Source organism: Drosophila simulans, chromosome 3R, assembly GCF_016746395.2.
Source record: "Drosophila simulans strain w501 chromosome 3R, Prin_Dsim_3.1, whole genome shotgun sequence".
Taxonomy (NCBI): Eukaryota; Metazoa; Arthropoda; class Insecta; order Diptera; family Drosophilidae; genus Drosophila; species Drosophila simulans.
In genome coordinates, this window is record NC_052523.2 from 24,111,190 (window position 1) to 24,134,717 (window position 23,528).

At 42.8% G+C, this 23,528-nt stretch overlaps 2 protein-coding genes across 2 annotated transcripts; both read right to left on the reverse strand.

Annotated features, from left to right (window-relative positions):
• Window positions 1–28: 28 nt before the first annotated feature.
• On the reverse strand, window positions 29–21,298 carry LOC6739786 (tubulin beta chain). The gene is made up of 7 exons (XM_016172002.3): window positions 20,994–21,298; window positions 7,123–7,357; window positions 5,915–6,144; window positions 2,615–2,782; window positions 1,888–2,152; window positions 297–619; window positions 29–229 (listed from the first exon to the last, which is right to left on the reverse strand). The coding sequence occupies exons 1-7, from the start codon at window positions 21,048–21,050 to the stop codon at window positions 134–136; spliced, it is 1,374 nt and encodes a 457-aa protein (XP_016036667.1). The 5' UTR covers window positions 21,051–21,298; the 3' UTR covers window positions 29–133.
• Window positions 21,299–22,614: 1,316 nt separating this feature from the next.
• Window positions 22,615–23,512, reverse strand: LOC6729910 (seminase). The gene has a single exon (XM_002105176.4). It carries the CDS (start codon window positions 23,486–23,488, stop codon window positions 22,691–22,693), a length of 798 nt encoding a protein of 265 aa, XP_002105212.1. The 5' UTR covers window positions 23,489–23,512; the 3' UTR covers window positions 22,615–22,690.
• Between the last annotated feature and the right edge of the window lie 16 nt (window positions 23,513–23,528).

Below are 23,528 nucleotides of genomic sequence, written 5' to 3' on the forward strand. Positions count from 1 at the left end.
TCAATTGCGAACTTTAAAGGGAATCGTGTTTTTTTACTATATTTACTAAATATTTATTTGAAGCCTTTTCGAGCCAAATAATTTACAAAATAGTATACAGAAAACAGCTACAGTTGTGATAGTTTCTAGGACTTTACTCGCCATTGCCGTTCTGCAGGACCTCCGACTCGTAGCCTTCCTGCTCTCCCTGCTCGTCATCGAACTCCACCTCGTCGTCGGCGGTAGCCTCCTAAGGAAGGGAACCAAATGGTATCGTTTTTAAAGATGCCATGCAAGGATATGGAGGGATCGCTCACCTGGTACTGCTGGTACTCGGATATCAGGTCGTTCATGTTGCTCTCGGCCTCGGTGAACTCCATCTCGTCCATGCCCTCGCCGGTGTACCAGTGCAAGAAGGCCTTGCGCCGGAACATGGCGGTGAACTGCTCGGAGATGCGCTTGAAGATCTCCTGGATGGCGGTGGAGTTGCCGATGAAGGTGGCGGACATCTTGAGGCCACGGGGCGGGATGTCGCAGACGGCCACCTTGACGTTGTTGGGAATCCATTCGACAAAGTAGCTGCTGTTCTTGCTCTGCACGTTGTACATCTGCGTGTCCACCTCCTTCATGGACATGGGTCCTGTTAATTATTGAGTGAGCGTTGAAAAAAATGCCTTCGTGGAATCTTCCTGTGCGCATTTACACATTTACATCAAAAGGCAAGTTCGCTTTGATGCGCCGCCGGAATCCCCAAATCCCTGAATATGAAATACTAAATGGCTTCCAAGTTCTGCCTGCGCACCTGGCCACCTGCACTGGGATCTCAGCTCGGAGCTTGGGAATGGAAACAGTGAAACAGTCCCAGGAGGTAACTAAAAAAGTTGTTTAAATTCCTGCTCGCTGGCATTTTTTCCGCACATTTTTGTGATTAATTATTTTGCAAGTATTTCTGGCAGTCGGTCGGAGACGAAAACGAATCCTGAGATGGTGACGCCGGATCTGGGCTAAGCTGGAGTGCGGGTGCTGGAACACAGTGCAGGCCAAGTCACGTTCGGCATGATTAGTTGGGCCTGGGGGCCGTGTCAGGCGGCGGTCGCAATTCCCCAATGGATCTTGAAAGTAAATTTCTAATTACGCGCGTTTTGCGAGTCATCAGTCAAAAGCAAGGGGCCAAAGCGGCGCGAGCGCACACAAGGAATAGCAAATGAAATATTATGCGGCACACTTTTGGGCGCCGCATCGCAGTTTATTAATTTAGGAATTAGCGCGAAAAAAATGCGAAGCAACCTTTTCGGTGGGCGTGGCGAGGGCGGCATGCCACGATGCCGTGGCTAACAAATTTGCGCTACGTGCGCGTTGACGGATTGCAGCCTTTTTAGCCGCCAGCCAGCGGGCATTAATCATTTTTAGTGGCGCCCATAAGTAGTAGGCCCAGTGCTCGGCTTTGGCTAATAAAATCGTCGCTAAAGCCAAGCCCCAGGAGTCCAAGGTGTTGGCCAGAGGCGCATGGGTCGTTCTATTCTAAGGGGGTGTCCTGGAAGATGCGGCTCAGATCTCTATCTCTACGTTATATTCCTAGTGAGCAAGTCCTATGATTTTTAGGAAAGAAGATTGGTCTGGTACTACTACTACTACTAGCCACCCCCCTTGCTCCACCTCTGGTGACTCGACTACGTGCCTGCGGGTCCGGGAAAGCGGCGGACAGGTGCGCCGCCGGCTGCCCATGACAAAGTGACAAAGTTGACTGGGATAAGCCGGTGCGGGGGCTCCTGAATAAATGAGCGGATGGATGAATGAATGGATCCCTGTGTTTTCTGGCTACGCGTGAAAGTGTTTAGGGCTTCTTGTTAAATAACTATTTTTCTTTTCCCACCCCGGCGGATTCATTCATCAAACGGCAGGACTCACCCCGGAAGATGCAGGCCACAGTGAGGTAGCGTCCGTGCCGGGGATCACAGGCGGTCATCATGTTTTTGGCATCGAACATCTGCTGGGTCAGCTCGGCCACCGTGAGGGCGCGATATTGCTGGGATCCCTTGGCGGTCAGCGGAGCGAATCCGGGCATGAAGAAGTGCAAACGCGGGAAGGGCACCATGTTCACCGCCAGCTTGCGAAGATCAGCGTTCAGCTGGCCAGGGAAGCGCAGGCAGGTGGTCACTCCGGACATTGTGACCTGGTTGGGTGAGGAAAAGCTACATTATTGTCAGGAAAAATTAAGGAGTACATGGATTTCAAGTTCTGTTCTTTCGATTTGATTGTGGGAAAGGTAGGGTGGATTTATTGCTCCTGGTGTGGACATCTGGTCATCGTTATCCTCATCTTCAGCTTCGCTTCAGGCTAAAATCTTGGCTACTCACGGACACTAGGTGGTTGAGATCCTGGTAGGTGGGCGAGCAGATGCGCAAGCTCTGATAGCAGATGTCATACAAAGCCTCGTTGTCGATGCAGAACGTCTCATCGGTGTCCACAATTAGCTGGTGCAGCGACAACGTGGCGTTATATGGCTCCACCACCACCTCAGACACCTTCCCGCCATGGATTCCGATTGGAGCAGGAGCGGGAGCAGGAGCAGGGAACGGGGGAATGGGACAGACAAACAGAGGATGCATTAGATGGATTGACTAGGGGTACTCACGGAGACGAGATGGTTCAGATCGCCGTAGGTGGGCGACGATAGCTTCAGCGTGCGGAAGCAGATGTCGTAGAGAGCCTCGTTGTCAATGCAGAAGGTCTCGTCGGTGTTCTCCACCAGCTGGTGGATGGACAGCGTGGCATTGTACGGCTCCACGACAGTGTCGGATACCTGGACGCATTTATGGTGTCGAAGGAGGCGGCAGTGCGGCATGCAGAAGGAGGAGCAGATACAACTTTGTTAATTAGCAATGCTATCAGCAATCGGCGGAATCACAAAGGAGCCCGATTCAAATATTGTGTGTGTAAATCAATTAGTTAAATGGATGAGCTAAAGCTTATGCATATGCATAATATACCTATTCCAAATCTATAAGAACAAAGATACTTTATGTATCTTAGAAGTAAAAATGTAACCTCTTAAGGTTTTATGTTTAAGGACGCCTTTAAGCTTGAGCTTCTTAAGAGCAACCTGAAGGCTAGTCCTCTTTTGGCCATATTTGTTCTGGCCAATAATCAACGATTGTCCGCACTCTCCGTCTAATTCCCACTTCTTTTGGCCCAATCGCCTGGCTGGCTGGTTGAAGCATGGACATGAAAAATGCATTCTGCCAACAGGATGCAATTCGAATGCAGTGCTAACTGAATAGCAGACCCTATTAATACAGCCAGTTGTTTGTGGCTGCAACCAGCAGTTGCTAATGCCATTTTGAGCCTGGAGCGGCACTCAGGCCGAGAGTTGTTGCATAAATGCAGTTGCATGTTGCACAAACATCTGGGTGCCAGGTATAGCCCCATTCACATTCACATTCGCATTCATACATGCCTGGTGTGTGTTTCGAATGCTGCAAATTGAAAATTATGTATAATCTTTGGCTTGCCCTCTATATTTGCGCAGCCAAGATGCATTGCTCGTCGGTTGTAGAATGTTGAATGTGGCAGTGGCAGTGGCAGGGGCAGGGGCATGGAAAGGGATTTCATGCGTACCGGCCACTGTTAAGCATGCGACAAACTTCACTCCAGCTTCAGTTTGCCGTATGCGTAGTGTGTGCACATAAATTGTGGCAATTATTTAATGGCCACAGCCCTAGAGCGATAACGTGCAACTCCACCCACCCACTCTAAGTCCTTTGCACGTGGAAAACTTTTGAGAAGAATATCTTACCCAGCTGGACATGCCAAACTTAATATAGTTAGTTACAAATAAAATCAGATATATTTTAAATCAAAAAGTCGTATTTGCAGGTGGCTAAAGGAATGCAATGGTAAAGTAGAAAGACTTGCCTAGTTAAAATACACTGTTGCCTACTATTTGATTTGAAGTCTTACTTGCTCTATATATTATATATGATTATTCTATTTGATTTGTAATAAGTTTAGTTAAATAACAGTTTTTTTTTCCTGTGCACAACACACACCTTTGTCTGCTTAGCTTGTACATGCAGTTAATACTAATGAGTTATGCTCGTACATATGCATTTTGCATTTTGTATTTGGTATTTGTTGCCAGCCTCACTATTTGAACACCGCCAGGACACGATATTTATCTGTGGGTGTGTGTGTGTGTGTGTGTGTTTGATTCAAAATCTGCAGGATTTACGAGCATGCATTTTGATATCATTGCATTGTCCAAACGGCAGGTGCAAATCTCAGTGGGCGCCATGACAACCAGTCGGATGCTTCAGCTTCAGTCAGCTTCGGTCTTCCGAAAGCGACTTCCGTTAATTAATGAACGCAATTAAATACTTTAATCAAAGGCCAAAATATTGAGCATTTAAACGAGAGAGAGCTGCCGCTTTTTCGCGCTGATTATGCTGTGTGTGAATGGGCTGCATTTGCATAAATGACGTCAAAGCGACAAAGGCCCTCTGCATGGCCTATGAAAAACTATTAAATTATATATTTAAATGTATGTAAATACGCACAAACAAGCGCGCATTAAAACCGCCATAACGTGACAGGCATGTGTCAGGCCAGGCCGCAATAAAATGACCGCCGAAGCCAAAACATTGCGGTAAGCCGGCCAAAACCAGCATGGCACATAAATAACAATCGAGGGGAGGGGGGAGGATGGGGTCCGAACTCCACATTTAAAGTTAAGCCCCCACTTCGATGGGTTGGAGTTTGAAGTTCGGGTTCAATAGTTGACCATTGGCGTTCAGCCGTGACGGTAATAAATTTAACGCAGTTCAAGTGTGTGTGTGTGTGTGCCCTTTGGGCTGCACTAAAAATTCCATAAAATTTATTGTGCACTCCGATATGCCAATAAGAACATTGTCAAATGTTAATTTCACGCCTCACCAAATCTACCTTCTCTCCGGAGTCTTGAAACTTACATTTGTCCAGGATGCACTCGAAAATCCCAATCGATTGCATTCTATTTCTCTTAAAACTTAAAACCAGATTATAGTTTATGCGCTAAAATAATCCTTAAGCCTTGTCTTGATCAAAATTTTGCTAATTAAATGAACTAAAGTTTGATTTCAATGCAAAATATCTAGCTTAGCCCCTTTTTATAATGTTTTTTGTTAAAGCAATGCAAAATGCTGTAATTGTTTGTCTATCTGCAGGACCTCCTGCCAATGACAATTAATTTTGCGCTGAATAAATTTAATTAAACGTCAAAATGTAATTAAATGCGTATAATGCAATTGAAGGCGTATCACGTGCCACCCATACATCTATTAATATTTCTACAACTATAATGCGCACGTGTAATATATGCAACTGGGTTAATTAAGCGCCAATTGAGGCGTGTCAAAAAAAAAGAAAAAAGGACGCGGAGGTGTTCGATCTTGCGATTTCGAGCCACCAAATTGCATTAAAATTGCATTGGCAATTAGGCTTTGGCCGCTGCTCGTTGGCGGTGCCGCTAATTTCGCCTGCAAATTAATTAGAATAATTCGAACAAAGCTGGCCCAGTCGGCGCGCAAAGCTGCCAATTGAATTTAGCGTATGAATTGCATAAATAAAACAACATTTGTGGCATACTTTCGACACACGAAAATAAACGGGAGCGGCTCTCGGCGGCTTTCGCCTGCTAATTTGGCCAAAACGCGTGCAGGTGTAAAGCGCTTTTGGGTCGGCTTAGGACCGTCACCATGGCTGGTCCCAAATGGTGGTACATGCTCGATGTCAACTGCCCCGTTCAGCAGAGCAGAGGACACACCCTGATTTCCCGGCACCATTGTGCGCGGCAGTAAGCTGATTTGGCTAAGCGGATTGCATTCGTCATGACCACAATGATAATGATATGCTGCATCGTTATCATGGGTGGGTAAGTTGGACGTGCGCTGGCACTCACCTTGGGCGATGGCACCACGGAGAAGGAGTTCATGATGCGGTCGGGGTACTCCTCGCGAATCTTCGAGATGAGCAGCGTGCCCAGGCCGGAGCCAGTGCCTCCGCCCAGCGAGTGCGCCAGCTGGAAGCCCTGCAGGCAGTCGCAGCCCTCGGATTCCTTGCGCAGCACCTCCAGCACGGAGTCGATCAGCTCGGCGCCCTCTGTGTAGTGGCCCTTGGCCCAGTTGTTGCCTGTGATAGAAACAAGATGTTACTATAGTACATAGAAGACTATTCATATAAAGGTTAAGCTCCTAAGCTATCGGTACTTAAATTAGATCATATAATAGCTGTGTGCTACTCCGCCAAAACTCATCAAAGTTCGCGGCGTTTGTGGGTCATTATGGAGGCCACAGCAACAGCGCCTGACATGTACAAAATTAATTTTCATCGTCATCCGCAGGCCATTTTATAATTGCAATCATCATAGCCATCATAGTCATTATCCTCATGGCAGCTGAGCATGAAGTGGGCCGGCCGGGAGGTCCTGACCGCGGCAGGACTATCGCACCGGCGGCTGTTAGCTGATAAGCTCGCCTGTGATAACAATGCCGTGCTCATCTTGTCAATTGGTTGGCACTTATCAAAGCAAGGATAAGGCCGCCCTCAGTGGCTGCCGTTGTCACGGATGTTGCTGCTGCTGCTCCTGCTCCCGCTGCTGCTCCTGTTTTCGATGTTGCAACCAGGCTGGCCCAGCTGCAATAACTGCCGTGGCAAAAGGACACTCGCAGCACCATCGATGATGGTGCGGCAGCGGACTTTGGCCGAAACAAAAGCATGCCGAAAAGCGGCAGGAAAACAAAAGCCACGTCCTAGCACATGAACACCACATTCGCCCATTAACGAGTGCAACGGAAATGCATTAGGAAAATGCCCAAAGAGGCTGGCTACGAAACAGGAACAGGAGGACATCGAAATGCCACTGTTTTCTACAGACATTTTTGGTGCTAAGCTAGCTAGCTTGTTATTCAATAGTGAGGAAACGTGTGATTTCTTAATTGGCCTAAGTAAGGCACTGATAAGAAAATGATGATACAAAACATGTTGCTAATATCAAATATCAATAAAAAATAGATCGCTAATATCTATGGCGTGTCACGTTGACGCACAAAAACTTATCTATGGTGGTTTGGAACACCAGCGATTATCTGCAGCTGAATGTGTACTCACCGGCTCCCGACTGTCCGTAAACGAAGTTATCCGGCCGGAAGAGCTGGCCCATCGGCGACTGGCGCACGGAGTCCATGGTGCCCGGCTCCAGGTCGATGAGCACCGCTCGCGGCACGTACTTGCCGCTGCTGGCCTCGTTGTAGTAGACATCGATCCGCTCGTGCTGCAGGGCGGACTCGCCGTGGTAGTAACCATTGGGATCGATGCCGTGCTCGTCGGAGATGATTTCCCAGAACTGCAAGTGGCAGAGAGAAGCGCTACTTTAATGTCGGTTCAATAATGATTTAAGTGCATAATGGAGAGCCCGCCCGCTGTATGCAAATATGCGGTGGTCGCAATGAGCGCATTTGCATATGCGACCCACCGTTCGTTTCACATGACGTATGCGTGATATTTCGTGACAGCGTCCGCTGGTATGCAATGAAATTTCGCGAGCCTCTTGCCTACGTTTTCCTTTTCAGAAATATTATTTTACAATCAATGTGGTGTGGGTGTGGGTGTGTGTTTGTGTTGCATTGCTTTGGCAATCAATGCATATAAATATGAGTGTCCTTTTTACATGCCTCCTGCTTTTATTGCCGCCGCCATCGGAGTTCTCGTATCTGTCGTCGATTTATGCGCGTGCATATGCTGCATGACCCCACCCTTCCTAGCCTCCCCTCCCCCACTCACACACACACAAGCACTCGCACCCACACACATACACCCGCACAGCGAGCACTTTACATGCCGTGAGCAATTTCTGTTGCATACTTCCATGGGCGCGCAATTTTTTCATGCCGTGTTATTTTTTTGTTGTTGTGTAACGAGCGGGAATAATTGAATCCTTTTAGGTATTTTCATACACATATACCTGCGCTCGAAAATACATGTATATATGTATGCGTGTGCGTTCTCCCTCTCGATAGCGTTTCTCGATTTTATTTACACAAGAAATTCTCCAGCTCGATTCGTGTTTGTTTTGTTTTTGGTTTGGCTCTTTATTTTTTATTGCACAATACGCTTGGCAAAACATTTCACGTTTGCTGCGCATATGAATTTCAAATTTTTAAAAATGTTTCAATCGCCTCCCCTTTCCCACGCTCCGCGCGACAGGTGAGTGCGTGGCGGGGGGCCAAAGTGCGGGAAAATGGAAGGAAAACGGGAGAAAATGGGGAAAAATGCTAATTGTGAGAAAATCGCAATGTGTGCGCTCGGCCTGCCGCGGCTCCCACTGATCGAAATGATTTTTAATGGACTAAAAGGCAGCAGTGGCAGCCAAGGGCCATGAATTCACTTTTATATGCGAGTATTTTTTCACGCATTTATTCCAGCTTGGCTGGTAATACCGAAGGTCACCGGCAGATTGATTACTGAATATGAATTTTAATTAGTCGCACATGGCGCTGAAGATGCGACTTTTCCCTTGAAAATGCCATAAACTAAAGTGACTGTCGAGGAAATGACAGCACAGAGAGAAAACCCATCACCGAAATTGGCAATCAATCCGGTAGATTCGATATCATACATATCTTATCTGTGACATATTCAAATGATATAGACTGCTATTGGCTGATCAAAACTGGTGCAAAAAGACTTGCGCTTGAATTAAAATCAGTATCTCCAATATCAGTGATTAAAATCGAGAAAAAATGATACAAATTCATAGATAGAGCTATTTAAATTCAAAAAAATCAATATGCTTGTAAAATAAATATTATTTGGTATTGATTTTTTGTTAATATTTGTTTGATGTTAGGAAAGGAGCTTGGTTAAATTGAAATGACAGCATGAAGGCCAAGTATTTTCCTCTGTGCAGGAAGGAAATGTCCTGAATAATGCATGGCACCCGGTGTTTATGTCAAGCCCGCTTGTCAGACATTCCATCGAGCACTTTGAGGCACACTCTTGCCGGGGATTCCCGGAGCACACACACACACACACGCGCCTGCATTTGGGCCATAAATAGTTAAGTGGCTTGCGTAAAGCGTTGAAGTTTTCCCAGCCAGCGGACAAAGTAAAAAGGGCTAGGTGAAAGTTGTAAAAGTTCGAAAAATTTGATAACGGTTGATTGCACACACACAAAGAGCCCCATCGTCGTCCTTTTTGTACCAGCCCCCCAAAAGCATATGCTATGTGTGTGTGCGCGTATCTGTATCTTTTTGGCATTCAGCTTTTCCGAAGACACCATGCCATGCTAATCCAAGAGCCGCATAAATGTTTGCGCTGCCAGTGCGATTGTTTGGCAAAAGTTTTGCTCCTCCATTGGCTCTTAGACACGCAACAATGATAACAAGTTGCATGGCAAGGCCAAAATAGAGACAAGAAAAATCGCTGGCCAAGAAAACTTTCGCAGTTGGCAGCGGCAGTGGCAGAAGTTTTGGCCCTCACATGCTGGCTTTTGCATACATAACAAACTGGAAATATGACACTCAATTGTACGCATCGGTGGGCACTTTTGGCTTGACAATAACTTTGATTTGCATGCCCGGTCCCAGTCCTCGTTCCCTTCTATACGCCCGCATGGGAGTCCTGCGTCCTGCGTCCTTCGTCCTTGCTCCTTGGACCCTGCGCCCTGGCACTTGTTGCCTGTGGGGAAATTCAAATGCTTTCTAGCAAGCCAATTGCAGATAAGCGCTTTTATTTTCCGACTACTCACGCTCCGTTAGCCGGCCGTTGGCATTGAGTGAGCAGCATAATTTATTTACAAAAACTTTTGCCAGTCGATCTGCCCATCATTCGCTTGCTCCTGACAACCAAAAAGAATACACCAAAATATGGACACGACCAGCGCCCATGTTTGGCAGTTTTTGAAGTGGGTAAAGTGGTCCGCGACAGGCCATCAGATTCCCATTTCGGGGAATCCCCCCGCCATCACAAAAAAAAAACAATTACGCTGCCTTCATTTGCTTAAAACTTTTCTCTGGCTGCGGTCAAATTGCTTAATTACAAAATTACTTCCATGTGGCCGAGAGCAAGCGACGCTTCGGAACCTGGCGAAAGCCACTTGCAAAGCCACAGGATGAAAAAAGCGCCAATGATCAAATTAAAAGTAAACAAAAGAGCTGCGTGCGTTGACCAAAGCGGCGCCATTTTGCGGCGCCCGCTTTTTGTGGCTCCCAAACTCCTTGGTCTCACTTGAAAGAAATCCAAAATTAAAATTCCCAAAGCGTTTGCACAAAAACCGAGACAAAAGTCAAGTGGCAAAGTCGCGATCCGCAGGAAGAGAGGAAAAAAACGCGAATAAATTAATTCTGACCTGTTTTTACACGGGAAACAAAACCTATGCAACTAATGTAAAATGTTTATTTCTAAAAATTTACTGAAGTTAGAACTTTACCTCGAATCTATTTAGAATGGGAAACCCTATAATTAACACACCATTTTTAAATATTTTTATATAATACTGCCATGACTTTAAATTACCTCTAAGGTGTGCTACTTTATTGTTTATTGAATAATACATTTTGAATAAATTATTTTTCTCGACTGTATCTCCGTTGAGTTCTGTTCTGCTTAGCCGCCGGCTCTAAAAGGACATTTCAGCTTGCTTTGGACAAGGATGCGCGTGGCGCAAAGCGACGGAAGTGCATGTCGCACCGGAAGTGAACGAGCGGTGGGCGGCGCTGGATTTGAGGGGCGTGGCCAGGGGGTTGCAGATTGCTCGGCAGCTGCGTTTGCATACTAAATTTGCTGCCGTAGCTCGCGGCTCACATAAATAATAAACAATTGCAGCAATAAATATTAAATGATGCCCAAGTTTGTCTCAAGGCGCTGAGCTTGACATGCGAAATGATTGCGGCGCACTTCGCTTCGCTATTTCAATTCAATTTCATGAAAATATCCTCTGTCCAACTTGATTATGTGATTTAATTTAGATTTCTGCATTTGGCACGTGAATGCAAGCCATTTTTTGCGAGCGTTTTAATTAAGTTGTCAGCAGGCCCACAAGAAATTTAAAAATTATTCATTGCACTAAAATTATAATTGTTAGGTTGTCTGACACTATGCCACATTTATTAAAATTCAATTAAAATAAATAATTAAATATCTATGCATTTCAATGTGCCCACATTCAATGCCTGAAGATAAACAAAAAAAATATTTCGCATTTCTAATTAAAGTTCTTGTGTGAAAATGATTAAAAATCCAGCCGCAAACGCATTAACCCGCATGCCCAACTCCTCGGGCGACTTCTTAACCCATTTATGCCCGCTGAGAGAGCGCAGCAAACTGAAAATGCAATTCAATTTTCGGCCACCGGCATTAAGCTAATTATAAAATAATAAACAGGATTTCAGCGCATTTCGATCATTTGCAAATTTACAAATGTGCGACAAATCCGCGCGATTTGCGGGCGAACGCTTAAAATGCAAAGCGTTCGCCCAAGTTAATTTATTTTAATTTCGAAAAATCTATTTGAATATGCGCCGGATGGGGCATTGCATTTGGCGTCCATTAGAGTAATGAGCTTTGGCCGGCACAAAATAACCCTTGCCATAAAATCGAAAATGCCAAAACACTCTGGAAACTTAACGGCCGCCCATCGACGAATGACACTTTGCAGCCTGCGGCCATAAACCATTCGATTCGCAGCGAAAAAAAAAGAAGAACAAAACGTATAAATCCACCATCTCTATATGGCATATATCCTCAGCGCTGGGCAGCTGTTAGCTGGTAACTGGTAACTGGTATTGGTAACTGAAAACCGGATACTGGATTCTGGCAATTGGCAGCTGAGCTCCATCCGTCTCCAACTGCTCAAAAATGCAATTTATGTGTGCACAAGGCAAATAACGAATTGTACCCCAAACTACGTTTAATGCTCCGTCCCGGAATGGAGCTGCAAATATAAGGATATTTTGTAATAACACTAAAAGGATCTTATCGACAGTTGACAGATATGCGCTACACTCGCATGTTGTCTTTATTGGCCGACGTCGTTTAGGGCCATAAAAAGCTGGCACTCAGCAAAAAAAAGGCTCCGCTTGCCTGCAAATTATCAAGGATATTTTCAGAGTTTCCATAACTTATTATTTACTTCAAATATTTTATGGAAAATGAAAGAAATTACAGGGGAACTAATTGTTTAAGCCAATCCCAGGATATATACCCCAAATTGTAAAAACCCTTTATTCCGAGTGTGAATATAGCCTGACTTTGCTCGGCAGAGTCCTGCGAAACGGAGCAGCATAATTAGACTCACGTAGCCATTGCGAATGAAGCAATTGGCGATGCAGCTGCAATTTATTGCCCCACATGCCCATACACTCATATAAAGCAGCCTCAATTTGGACGGCACGTGTGAGTTTCGAGGCGAGTTGGGTTCGCCAGAAAAATGCAATTTTTCCTCTGTAAATTACCCTTTGTACACACGCATGGTGGCTGAATTTGCAATTGCATTTATCGTCAAGTGCATCAATTTAAATGTGGCCACTAATTGTCATTATCAGTGCGTTGCGTTGCATTGCATTGCATTCGCCGAGCAGTGTTTTTCCAATTCCTTTTTTTTCGGGTCCTGCAAACTGCGTTGTTTATGTTGTTGTTTTAATTTTTATATTCATTTAATTGCCATCGGCATTAAAGTGCTAAATGCTTGTTAAAATTCAAGATGCCATGCCACACGATGGCTCCGACTTAATCGACGGGGGCGGCAGGTTCAAGGCTCGGCCAAAGACTCTTGTCTAGCAAGGATATGCAAATATTGGTTCATTAGTATTGGTCATTCGGCTTTCGGCTTATTGTGTGGTGCAGTCTGTGTGCATAAACACACACACACACACACAAGGACACCGATGACGCAGTCTAAGTGCAACATCAAATAGCTTATAATTAAAATTTCCATAACTCATACGCACTGTTGGCGGCGAGAGCATGGGTGGAAAATGAATAAATGCGACGGCTTCATTGAGCTCAAATAATTGAGTTGCAGTGAGGTTTCCAAGAGCTAATTTAGAAAACAATAGTTAAAAGTTGACGGTGATTCAATAACTGATAAATTATATAGTAAATTAAATATTTGAAAGCGCGCAGATTTCTATATAAATTTTCTATTTCTATAAATGACTTAAATAACAAGCATCTAAGAAAAAGCGAATATTTATTTGGCTTTTCAATTGATTGACTCAATATAGCTAAATATTAATAAATTATTAACAAAAGTTTACAGACTTTTGAGGCAAATGTGTATATTCCCAACTTCTTAGGCCTCCCTCGCCTTTTGCTATATAATCACTGCTCTTGAGGGTTAATCCTCTGCTGGCATCTGTCGTCTTGTAAGATTCTAACGGCAATGGCTCTCAGGTTTTTCCCTCCTGTAGATATCAATGTATCTTGCAGATATAGAATGATGTGTGCGCATCAACGGTGCGTATGGCTTCATTTAAACTCGCATACAGACACAGACCAATGTGGCTAACAAACAATTTCAATTGAGATTTCAATAATTGTCGATTTAGATATGTAAATATTTATTGTATATTTCGTTGGTCGAACAGCTATTGACTTAACTAATGTGCACGGTGCGTCTGTGTTTGCCCATGTGTGTGTTGGTGTGCGTGCTGGTGCGTCTGTCTGCGTGAGCGACGTGGTGTGTGGCCACCATGGCCTCGATTGTTTGCTGCTCCGTGGTCAAAACGAGGCAAATATGGCCCAAATCAGATTTGATTTGTGCCCAGGTGTCGCTCTATTGCCATTGCCGTTGATGCTTTTGGCCAAGATAATGATCATTAATGAGATGTGTTCCGATTTTCGATTTCTTAAGACGTTTTCGAGTTACAACTATTTCATACATAAATCGTTTTTATGTGCATGCATTTTGAGAGTTATCTTAAGCTGAAACTATAAAGCTTACTTCAAGTCATCTTAAAAGATGATGTTCTAAATTCAAAGGGGGCTGTCGTTCGAAGGGTTGCAATAATATTTGCTAATGGCCACAGTTTGTCGAGCAGACTCCGCCGTATGTTTTACGCTCCTGCCACACCATACATATAAACAACTGCCACTTGCACTTCATCATTCCACACACACACACTCACACTCAGATACAAAACCGTGAATTTAGGCCGGTTGCCTGTGGCAAAGAGGGTAATAATAATAATAATATTTATATGGTAAGCGATATGAAGTTCATGGCCTGAAGAACACTTTGGCAAAAGCTAAATAAATAAACAGTGTCAGGCGAAAGCATTTTTGTGCTTTGTGTTAAGGAGTGAGCGCATGTGGTGCTAAATGGCAAGTGGATGCCACAACCACCTGAATTGGCGATGGAGCATCTGAGCCATCAAAGAAATTAAGACAGGTTCGTTGGGAGGTAGCGAATTGGGCAGAGTTAATCCCCGAAACTCTCGAAACAAATACGACACGATAATCCTTAAAGAACATAGCAGAAATTCCAATTTATCTGTGGCAATGTACCTGCCACAAATATGTGCCAGAAATATTATGTACTGCCTTTTTTTTCGACAGCGAACATGATTTTTTACGATCTATTTGAGGTCTGGCTTTATTAAGTGCTGGACAAATGAATCGCTGTTGGATATTAATGAATATAATACCATTACCTTCTTTTTTTCACCCAAGTTCGCTATCAAAATATTTCATGTTTTTTATAATGATTGGTGGTAAATGCAGTGGAATCGATGGGAGAGGGACAGATAAAGTACTGAGCAAACTTTCGCTCTATTAATCAATTTCGATCTACTTCTATCTCTGTCCCGCAGGACGAGTGCATTTGCAGATAAAACTTGGTCATTTTGCGGGAATATCCTATAACGATTTTTATGATTCCACAATGAAATTAATTTTTATTACCACCAAGCGTGAATTTCCCTTTGACCATTTGATCGGGCGATGCAAAACTTTTTACACAATTCCCGCGCAATGTTTTTATTTTTCATTTTAATTGCCATTTTGCCATTTCGAATGCGGAATGACTGGTAATATATGTGCGAGCATAAAAAAATCCAATTAATACTGTTTGTCAAATAAGCCCGAAATAAAATACAATATACAATATAAGGCAAATGCAAATGCAAATACGGCAAATTGAAAAACTTGTGTGTAAAATGCGGGAATATTATGGCGAACGTTTTGAAGTCCTGCTGGCTTCGGCTCTAAAACTAATACAGTGCAGAAAATCGCACTTAATTGGATTGCCACGAATATTGAGAGAATTCAGTCTAGTTGGCGAGTGGAAACCAAAAATAATTGCAACACTCGTAGCTCTCAAAATATTTTGATTAATTTCGTTGCGCTAACTTGACAGACCACAAATTTAAATTATGCTTTGATATGTATTTGTGCGCCTATCTGCACAATTTGGCAAATGTGTTGATCTAGCCATCATTATGGCCGAAAACCGAAACCAGATTGTTGATTCAGATTCGCCATCGTTTCTCATCCAACCAACGCCCGCATTTAGGCCAAGTTATGCGTTCGATTGCGGTTTTGTTCGCCTGAAATATCGAATTTCTTTTCGCAAAAATGCTTCCCCCCTCATGCCAACGACTGCCATAAATAATAAAACCGATGTTAATCTTTCAAGGACATGCAGCCGGACATATGTTTGTCCAAACAAATGCAAACAAACGGTAGTCGAGCGTGGATTTAGCAGGAGCACATGAATGATAAATATTTTGACCACATTGGTTTTTAATGAGGTTTCGCGCATTTGCTTTCGTTATTTTTGCGTTTAGTGTATTCAATCAGCTGCTGGGGTATAATTTATATAGCATTTGGTTGGCCAAAAAATATCATAATATCAAATCAATCAGAGCGTTCTTCGGCCTTGTTTTCACTAAAATGTATATATAATTCATCATATAAACTAGATATTTTCAAGACCATATCCTGGCAGAGCATCCTGCATTCCGAATTGCACTTTTGCACTCTGTTTATTTAGGCAATTCATTTCGTGTTTTTGGTCGCACAATTAGTCAACGCAATTTGCGCAAATAAAATAAAACGATCCGAAATGAATCGAAAAACAGCCAGGCACACCACGTGCAAAAGCAGAGCCAAACCAATCTTGATTATTGTTATTTCTGGTAGCTGTGTTTTGCATTTTGTATTTTGGCTTAATTACGCCCCGCTTTGCCATAAATTTGCTGGCGTTTTGCGGTTAATATCTGCCGGCCAAATGCTTTATCAGCCGGCTTTCTCCGAAAAGCCTAGGGCGTGTGTAAAATATTTCTGCCTTCTTATCGAAAAGACAGCAATTTGTAGTTCGCATAGCCGGCAAATCCAATTGCATAAATAAATAAATTGCCGTGGCCGGCGAGAACTGGGCGTGTTTAAAACGCATTGCCAGCTGCTGCTTTATTGTATTATTAATTTTTTTTTCGTAAATACCAGATTACAACGGACCAACATATTTCATGGCTGGGCGTTATCTGCCGTCGTGCAGAGCTCGTTGGCAGTGTAATGCGCAATAATTACAATTTGCGGCTTGCAATTTCAATAATATAAAATTACCAAAGTAATTGAAAAGCTGAAAGGCTGCAAAAAAACAAAAATTAACAAAAAATATGCGCCTGAGAGCGAGCAGGCAAAACAATTGCTCGAATAACAATGGTAATGAAACATATGTATGCCCCGAACTCCCTGGCAATCCAACTCCACTTACCATATGCAATTTGCACTTTTGCCCGAGAACTGGCTGTCTGAATGGCGTTAAGAGCAGCATGAGATATTAATGAGCAAAAGAGCGGAATGCTTTTTAAAAGTGTTAAATAAATAACAAATGGCCATTTGCCGTACTGCCCACATGGCCGCTACACCCCATACACCCACCGCCTGTTGGCCTGGCCAACCTGTCGGCTCAGAGGGAGCAAGCGGCTTACAGGTGCCCACAAAGGCAGGAGCAGCACTTGGGCTTCCATTTCGGTCATGTTCGGCTGGGTTTTCTGTCCTCCGAGGAGGGCAAGCATATATGGTAAAGGAAAAGTATATAAACCAAATGATTGGTCAACTTCTACCTTCAGTTGGGCAACTTGACCAAGGAATTTGTGAACAAAATATCTAATTTAATATATCTACTTTAATAGCTATGATATATGAGTATTAAAATGATTCTTCATTTGTTTTTTATTTCTATTATAATCGTAATACTATTAAGATCGCTTTTGTTGTAAAATTGCATGGTTGTTTAGCAAAAGGGTGACGTTGAGATGACAATACGAAAAGAATGGTGTTAAGCTTTTCCCTTTGCCGCATTTTCTCCGCACGTTTTCCTAATATTTATGCACACTTTCATTTTTTTTGTGATTTCGCCTTTGTTCATCAATTTGCATGCACATGTTCAAAGCAAAGCGTAACTGAGCAAAAATATATACATAAATAAGTAATTTTTATATTCCATCAAGCCAGCAGCTACGCAAATGGCGGGTTGGTGAGTGTGTGTGGTGTGTGGAAAATATTTATAAAAATTCCCTTTTGTTTATTTATAATCAGTTTGTGCAGCGGAGCAGAGCGTCGACTGTGCCCTTCCACCACCTGCCACGCCTCCGGCCTCCTTTTCCATTTTCTATTGCATACTGCTAGGCGCAAGGACGCTGTGCGCTAGCAGCTGCAAAAGGGTGTGTTGGTGTGTGTGCGTGTGTGTGAGTACGGCTCATTTGGTATGCATAAACGCATTTTTATGTAAATTGAAAAATATTTCGCCGGCGAAAAAATGGGATATTTTAACCCTTGGTTGTGCTTTTTCCTCGATTCCCTTCCCACTTTTTTTCCTTTTCGATATTTTGCGCTTGGTTACTGAGGTAATTGTTGACCATTCTAAGAACCAACACGAAATCGGTCCACATAAGTGCAATCTTCGATTGCTAATCAACATTCATTGGCATCGAAAACCCAGTCGACTGAAAGTGGAAATACAATTTGCAAGTGGAGTATAATACACCAGCATTTGATCCAACTGAATGGAAGATGCCAACTAAGTTAACGATGGCTTGTTTATCCTGGCCCACCCATCAGCATCGGAATATGTATGTCTGTATGTATATGCAATGCCGCATGAAAATTGCATTTGCATACGAGCGAGGGCATTACCTATGACGTGGCAAGCCGTAATGCCGGGCCATAATGTAATCCGACCGATTCCCCAGTTACCCGGCTCGATATCGGGTAACCATAAAGAAATTACGGCTGCCAGCGAGCGTCATCGATAATTCAATTTTGTGCATTATTTTGGCGCTGCTCGATGATGCCCTGCCATTATGGGCCAAACAAACGTATCCTGGGGCAGGCTATATGGGTGTGCCACACTGCATGCCACACTGGCTCAAAGGAGCCGTTGCAGCCTGGCTTATTCCACTCTTTAATTTTATTGTCTGTTCTTGCTTGGCTTTCTCCGCTTTCCCCGTTTGCTCTGCTTTCTATGTTCTGCTCGTCTATAAATTTCCCCGCCATGGTGGCACAGCGCTTTCCTTCGGCTTTATGCCATGCCGTAAATAGATTTTCCTTGTTATTGTTCACAAAATGATTTAGGGAAAATTAGGTTTATGTAAATAATGAAGAAAAAGAAAAACGAACTCTAGCTGCAGGCCAAAATATCCTTGGATAGATGCCTTTGCCTCGGCCGATAAATACATATATATACATACATATGTGATCAATTTCGGGGTGTTGGCAGAGAAAAGCCGGAAGACGTTTTCGACGGCATTTTGCCATATTTAATCGAAACCAAGAGAATGGCTTAAATTGCTGTCTGGCTTAAAATCGAATTGTGCTTAACGTGATTCAATGAAAACATTATGTTTACAAAACATGCTGCCGGGATTTCAATTGTTAAGCTCTGTTTTTATAATTACAATCCATTCTGTTTGCAGCCCATTCATGTGTGAATAAGCTCTGCTCTTAATGTGTAATCAATCTGTTAAGTTTTTTCTTTATTTGCCTATTGGCCTTTATCAGCGGAGCAATTAGTTTTGGAAAATTTATTTAAAAATCACATTCACCATTTACGCCATTCACACCATTGTGCACACTGTTTTGCCACGTAGGCAGTTTTGCACATTTATTATTTGTTTATTCTAGGCTGCAACAATATTTCATACTGACAGCCAATTAATCAGAAAAGGACATTCAATTAAGGCACAAAATCGGCCAGTGTGCAAAAAAAAAAAAACAAATAAAAAGCGCATGAATAGGACAAGCAACAAAATATGTTCGCCATTATTATATTCAAATTTAATGCACCAACAAACAAGTTTTATGCCATCTATAAAGATTCGATAAGCGCAAATTGCATAAATAATCGTATTTATTTTTTAGCTGCACAATAGCTACACATAACAATGGCCGCAAAATATGGATGTAATAATGCTCCGATTCGGGGGCGTACAAAATCGGATGGGGGGGCTTGGCTTATCCCGGAAAAGTGCGTTCTAATTAACTGCAAAAGGCAATGTTGAAAACACGCAAAAAAGTACTTTAAAATATGTGGAAATGTGTTTGCATAAAACTCAAGATGAAAAGCGCACAACGCGAGCGAAAAGAGAAACGGTCAGAGAAAACTGCGCTGGGAAATGCCGGGAAAAAGACAAAAACATATAAAAAATAAGCATTATAAAAAAAAAACTGTGTCAAACGTCAACGACTTTTTGTAGCTGGATTTTCATGACGCGGCAAATTGTGCGAGTTAATGTTAATGCGCTGAATTAGCTTAGAATGGGCGCTGTTTTCATTTCCACTCCTCTAATTGCCCGCAAACATGCTGCCGCTTTTCTACTCAAAATACCAGAACACACTATGTAATTGCTATTTTCGGCGCAACCCATATCAGTTCCTACTTTTCGGGTATTTATGTTTAAAGTTGTGTAAACAAGCCCACTGATTAGAGGCCGGCGATAGTGAAAGCAGCGTACACATAAGCCCGCCACTTTGTCACAGTCAGCCATGAGTCAGATACATATATCGGTTCAAGATACAGATACTATTTACAAGCCCCTCCTCTGTCGTAATTAGAAGTACCCACGAAACCTTCGACGGGTTCTTTATGACAGTAAGATCAGCCAACTGTGCGAGGGCAAACATCATAAGAGCTCGTGAAAAGTACTAGTTTACAGAACCAGTTAGTTGTATTAATTGTCCAAAAGACGGAAGCTTCTGAGAAACCTTCGAGCCAGTTTCAAAATGCTACTAACAGGGCACTAAGCTGTCGCAGTTTACTCTGAGTTCCCGCCAAAAATACTTGGTTCACAGATCGGATTTCTTGAAACGAGAAACCTTCAGGTACACTGAAAAAATACCAACTTCTATTTTATAATAACAAATAAATAAATAATTTAATTTTAAATCATTACTCTCTTTTAATGGGATCACTATATTACGATTGAATAATCATATAATGTTTATTTATATTTTTTAAAGGTACTATTTTTTCTTGCTGTGCAGATTTGCATAGCCGGCTGATCACAAGCTCTCAACTGAGCAGCAAAGCTAATTGTTTACACCTGACTGAGGTGATTTTGCTTAGTTTGCGAGCGGATTTCTGGGTTTAATTGACTGCGATATGCTCCGAGTCCAAGGTAATTTAAATGCGATACTTTAAGGTTGCTGATATTCGTATCTTGCGAGCGATAAGATAAGTGCCAAGTACGTTAGGTTTCTTCAATGTTTTGCAGTTTTATAGTTTCTCGAACTGGCGAAATAATCTATGCCACCCCCCCCCACCCACAACCCTCCCATTTTAATTGCTGGCCACTAAAAACAAAACGTGAAAAGCCAAGAGAGAGAGAGAAAGTCGCAGTGAGAGAGAGGCAAAGAGCGCTCTTTCTTCTTTATTCCCCTGTTTTATAATTAAACATGTGAGGTTAGGATAGCGAAAAGTATTTAGAAAATAGAGCAAAGGTCCGCGATGCGAACACCGGTGGAATATCAATTATACGCACCTTCGAACCGATCTGATTGCCGCACTGGCCCGCCTGCAGATGCACAATTTCCCTCATTTCGCGAATGAATTAGTAACTCTGGCAGCAAAACTTAACTCAATTGAACACACTGACGCACACTCGCACTATCAGCAATTATTAGCCACTATATCAATCTGAATCTGAATCCGAATCTGAGTCACAATCGGTCACGCATTCGGTTGAATCCGGGGAAGAGTCGGAGGAGAGCTTGTCGGGAGCAGCACGATCGACGCGCGTTCGCTTTGAGAATCCAACGTGAACTGAATGAATGGCGAGAGAACGCGACCCGCTGGGGAATTTGTGCTCTACGGTTAAAGGGGGCCGCATTAGTTTTCCACTCGGAAAAATATTTATAAACATATCTTTACAAATTTGCATGATAAGAAATGATAAAATTATGGTTTATCCTATCTTAGATTTGTATCGATAGTTTGGCGATGTATTGAATTTAGTAAATCAATATTCATAATAAACACATGATCAGAGATCAGAGTTGTGAAAATACACAAGTTTTTACTAAGAAACTTTTGTTACTCTTAAAAATGTTATATAATTGTAAGAATATGTTAGTGCTGCTGTTATCTTGAGCACAGCTGTGTATACATTTTTAGAGTCCCTATAAAACAGGTTTATTTTATTAAACAGGTTATTATTTTTATTTACAGGTGGAACATTTTGCTTACAACATGACCCAAATTATATCAATACTTTAAATAAAGATTATCAATTAGCACGGATTACTTGGTTATGCTTAAAACAATGATTCTTAAATTTAAATGATGAACAATAAAAACATTCATTGGAAAAGCAATGAATACCCGAACCATTTATTCGCGCTGAGATCCTCTTAATTGTGAGCATATTTATTTGAATAACGATCCCAAAATGCGGCAATATCTTCCCCGATTTCTCGAAGTGCAGAGAGCGCGAAGAGCAGAGGTCGTAAATACATTAGTTTAAGTGAAACTGTGGGACACAGCAAGATATTTTCCCTAGCAGCGTGTTTGTCTTTCCGCTTTTCCCGACTTTCCCCCTTTATCGTATGATTTTTACCGGCGAGGCGCCAACGCTGCAATTCTTTCTCCCATCTTACGCTTCGCTGAGCTGGTGAGAATTCTCAGGGAAAAGACAGAGAGAGGGGAGAGAAGGAAGAGAGTCCAAGAATGAGTGACAGCACGTGAGTCTAAGGTGCAAAGAGCGCCACATTCTACATTCTACAACTGCTTTCTTCAATCAGACTTGTAGAATTGTGCTTGTACGCAATTGTGATTTTACAACATTGAAATGTAGCTAAATGTAAAAATGTAATTCAAATATATAAAGTTAGCTGTTTGAGCATTGTACATATATTTTAGTATATTCCATTTAATAAATATAAATTTGTTTTCCAATTACAGCCTTGTAAATCATAGAATCATAGCTTGAACAAACCAACCTAATCTACATGATTAATTGGAAGCGGTTTAGTTAGTCATTTTAGACAGAAATATCTAGGTTATCAGCTACATGAGATTGAGTCACACACGCATAATACTAGTTTAAAATTAAATTTATTACTAAGTTGTAAACTTAGATAGACAGTGCTTATATTTTGTGATACACAAATAAATTTTAAAAGTTTTACTACAATTTTAGTTGGTGGGTTGTATTAATGTATAATTGAATCAATTTTTCAATCAAAAGCCCATTCTGTAAATAGTTCTTTTAATAAAGTTGGCGTAGTATCGCACATCCATGTACACATCTGGCTTTTCGTTGTTGCCGCATTTGAAAGTCCACGTGTTGATGCCACAAACTTGCCGCCCCAACAGAAGTGGTCCGCCGGAGTCGCCGAAACAGAGAGTCTTGTGGTTGTAGGCACCGGCACAGATGATATTGGGTGGCATCCTGCGACCCAGCTGCTTCTCGCAATCCCATCTACTCACAATACCAACTTTCATCGAGCGAAAAGTTTTCTTCCTGGACTCATCCCAGATGCCACCTTCGAATCCCCAACCGGCGGCAATGAGCTTATCCCTTGGATGCAGTACCGATCGACAGACCTGGGCGTAGCCAATGTTCCTGCCCCTCAACGGATACTTGGTCTTCGCCACCGCGACATCCGCGATGAATTTCATTTTTGCATAGTTCGGATGAATTTGCACCCATATAAGTTGATTCCTCCGGAAGTAGTTGCCGTGCCAAGTGAATTCCGCTGACCTTCCACCGATCACGTGGAACCAAGACCACTTCAAGTTTTCGAAACAATGGGCTGCCGTAAGGATGTGTCGCGGTGTGAGAAGTGTTGCCGAGCAGACGAGCTTTCTCCCATTGAAGAGCTGAATGCCCACTCCTCCAAGAGATTCCACAGTCGTCTTTATGCCATTATAGATCCTGGGATGGAATTTGCCCGACCGCTCCTCTCTATTCCCAGCTTCTGTTCTCACGGAATTTAGAATAAACAGCAGCTGAACGAGTGCCCAACCTGATTCCATGGCTTTTGAAGAGAAAATGATGGGCTTACATTCTTACAAC